Here is a 635-nt window from a genome sequence, read left to right on the forward strand (position 1 = left end):
GAACGTTGGCAAAGAATACGTTCCCAAATTACTTTTTTTCTGAGATATTAATACCAAAATAACTTTATCCACAGTATTATTGGTGTGTCCATGGAGAGCCTGTAGAGTTCTCTTGCAGGGAAGGGACTGTGTGGGACCAAGAAAGCAAGATTTGCAACTGGCCCGCTCTTGCAAACAGAAGCAACTGCTCATAACTTCATCGCGTCTTTCCTGCGTGACTACGATAAGAAAGAACACAGAAATGTTTCCTTTTCCTTTTTCCTTCCGAATATTTTTACTGCCTGTGTTACGGAAGACTCGTCATAACTTCGTTACAAAATGTATGCAACGATTGTTCAAATAATTATACGTTTGTATCCCTTGTGCGTTGGTCGTGAGGAGTGATGTACCAGAATAGGCTCTATATATCAATGATAAAATACTGAAAAAAAAAAGAATTACGCTAAGACGTTTGCTCAAGTAGGTAATGTAGACAGCTTGCTATTTATGACTTAACTACTATTATTATTGTCTTTTATATCTTTCGGCGAAGATTTAAAGCATATGATAATAGTAAAAAGAAAAAAAGTATATATTTGTTGTCGTTTTTTGCTGTATCTTTGTTATTGTGTGGTCATCTCAATCTCATCTTACTT

At 35.7% G+C, this 635-nt stretch overlaps 1 protein-coding gene across 1 annotated transcript in view; it reads left to right on the forward strand.

Annotated features, from left to right (window-relative positions):
• The window catches only part of LOC119585337 (endochitinase-like), a gene marked incomplete at its 5' end in the record, with an annotated part of 4801 nt that extends 4342 nt beyond the window's left edge, over positions 1-459 (forward strand). Inside the window, one exon of the mRNA XM_037934008.1 lies at positions 75-459. Within this exon, the coding sequence (XP_037789936.1) occupies positions 75-194 (120 nt within the window). The remainder of the gene's footprint in view (positions 1-74) is intronic.
• Between the last annotated feature and the right edge of the window lie 176 nt (positions 460-635).

Source organism: Penaeus monodon, chromosome 19, assembly GCF_015228065.2.
Source record: "Penaeus monodon isolate SGIC_2016 chromosome 19, NSTDA_Pmon_1, whole genome shotgun sequence".
In the NCBI taxonomy this organism is placed as follows: Eukaryota; Metazoa; Arthropoda; class Malacostraca; order Decapoda; family Penaeidae; genus Penaeus; species Penaeus monodon.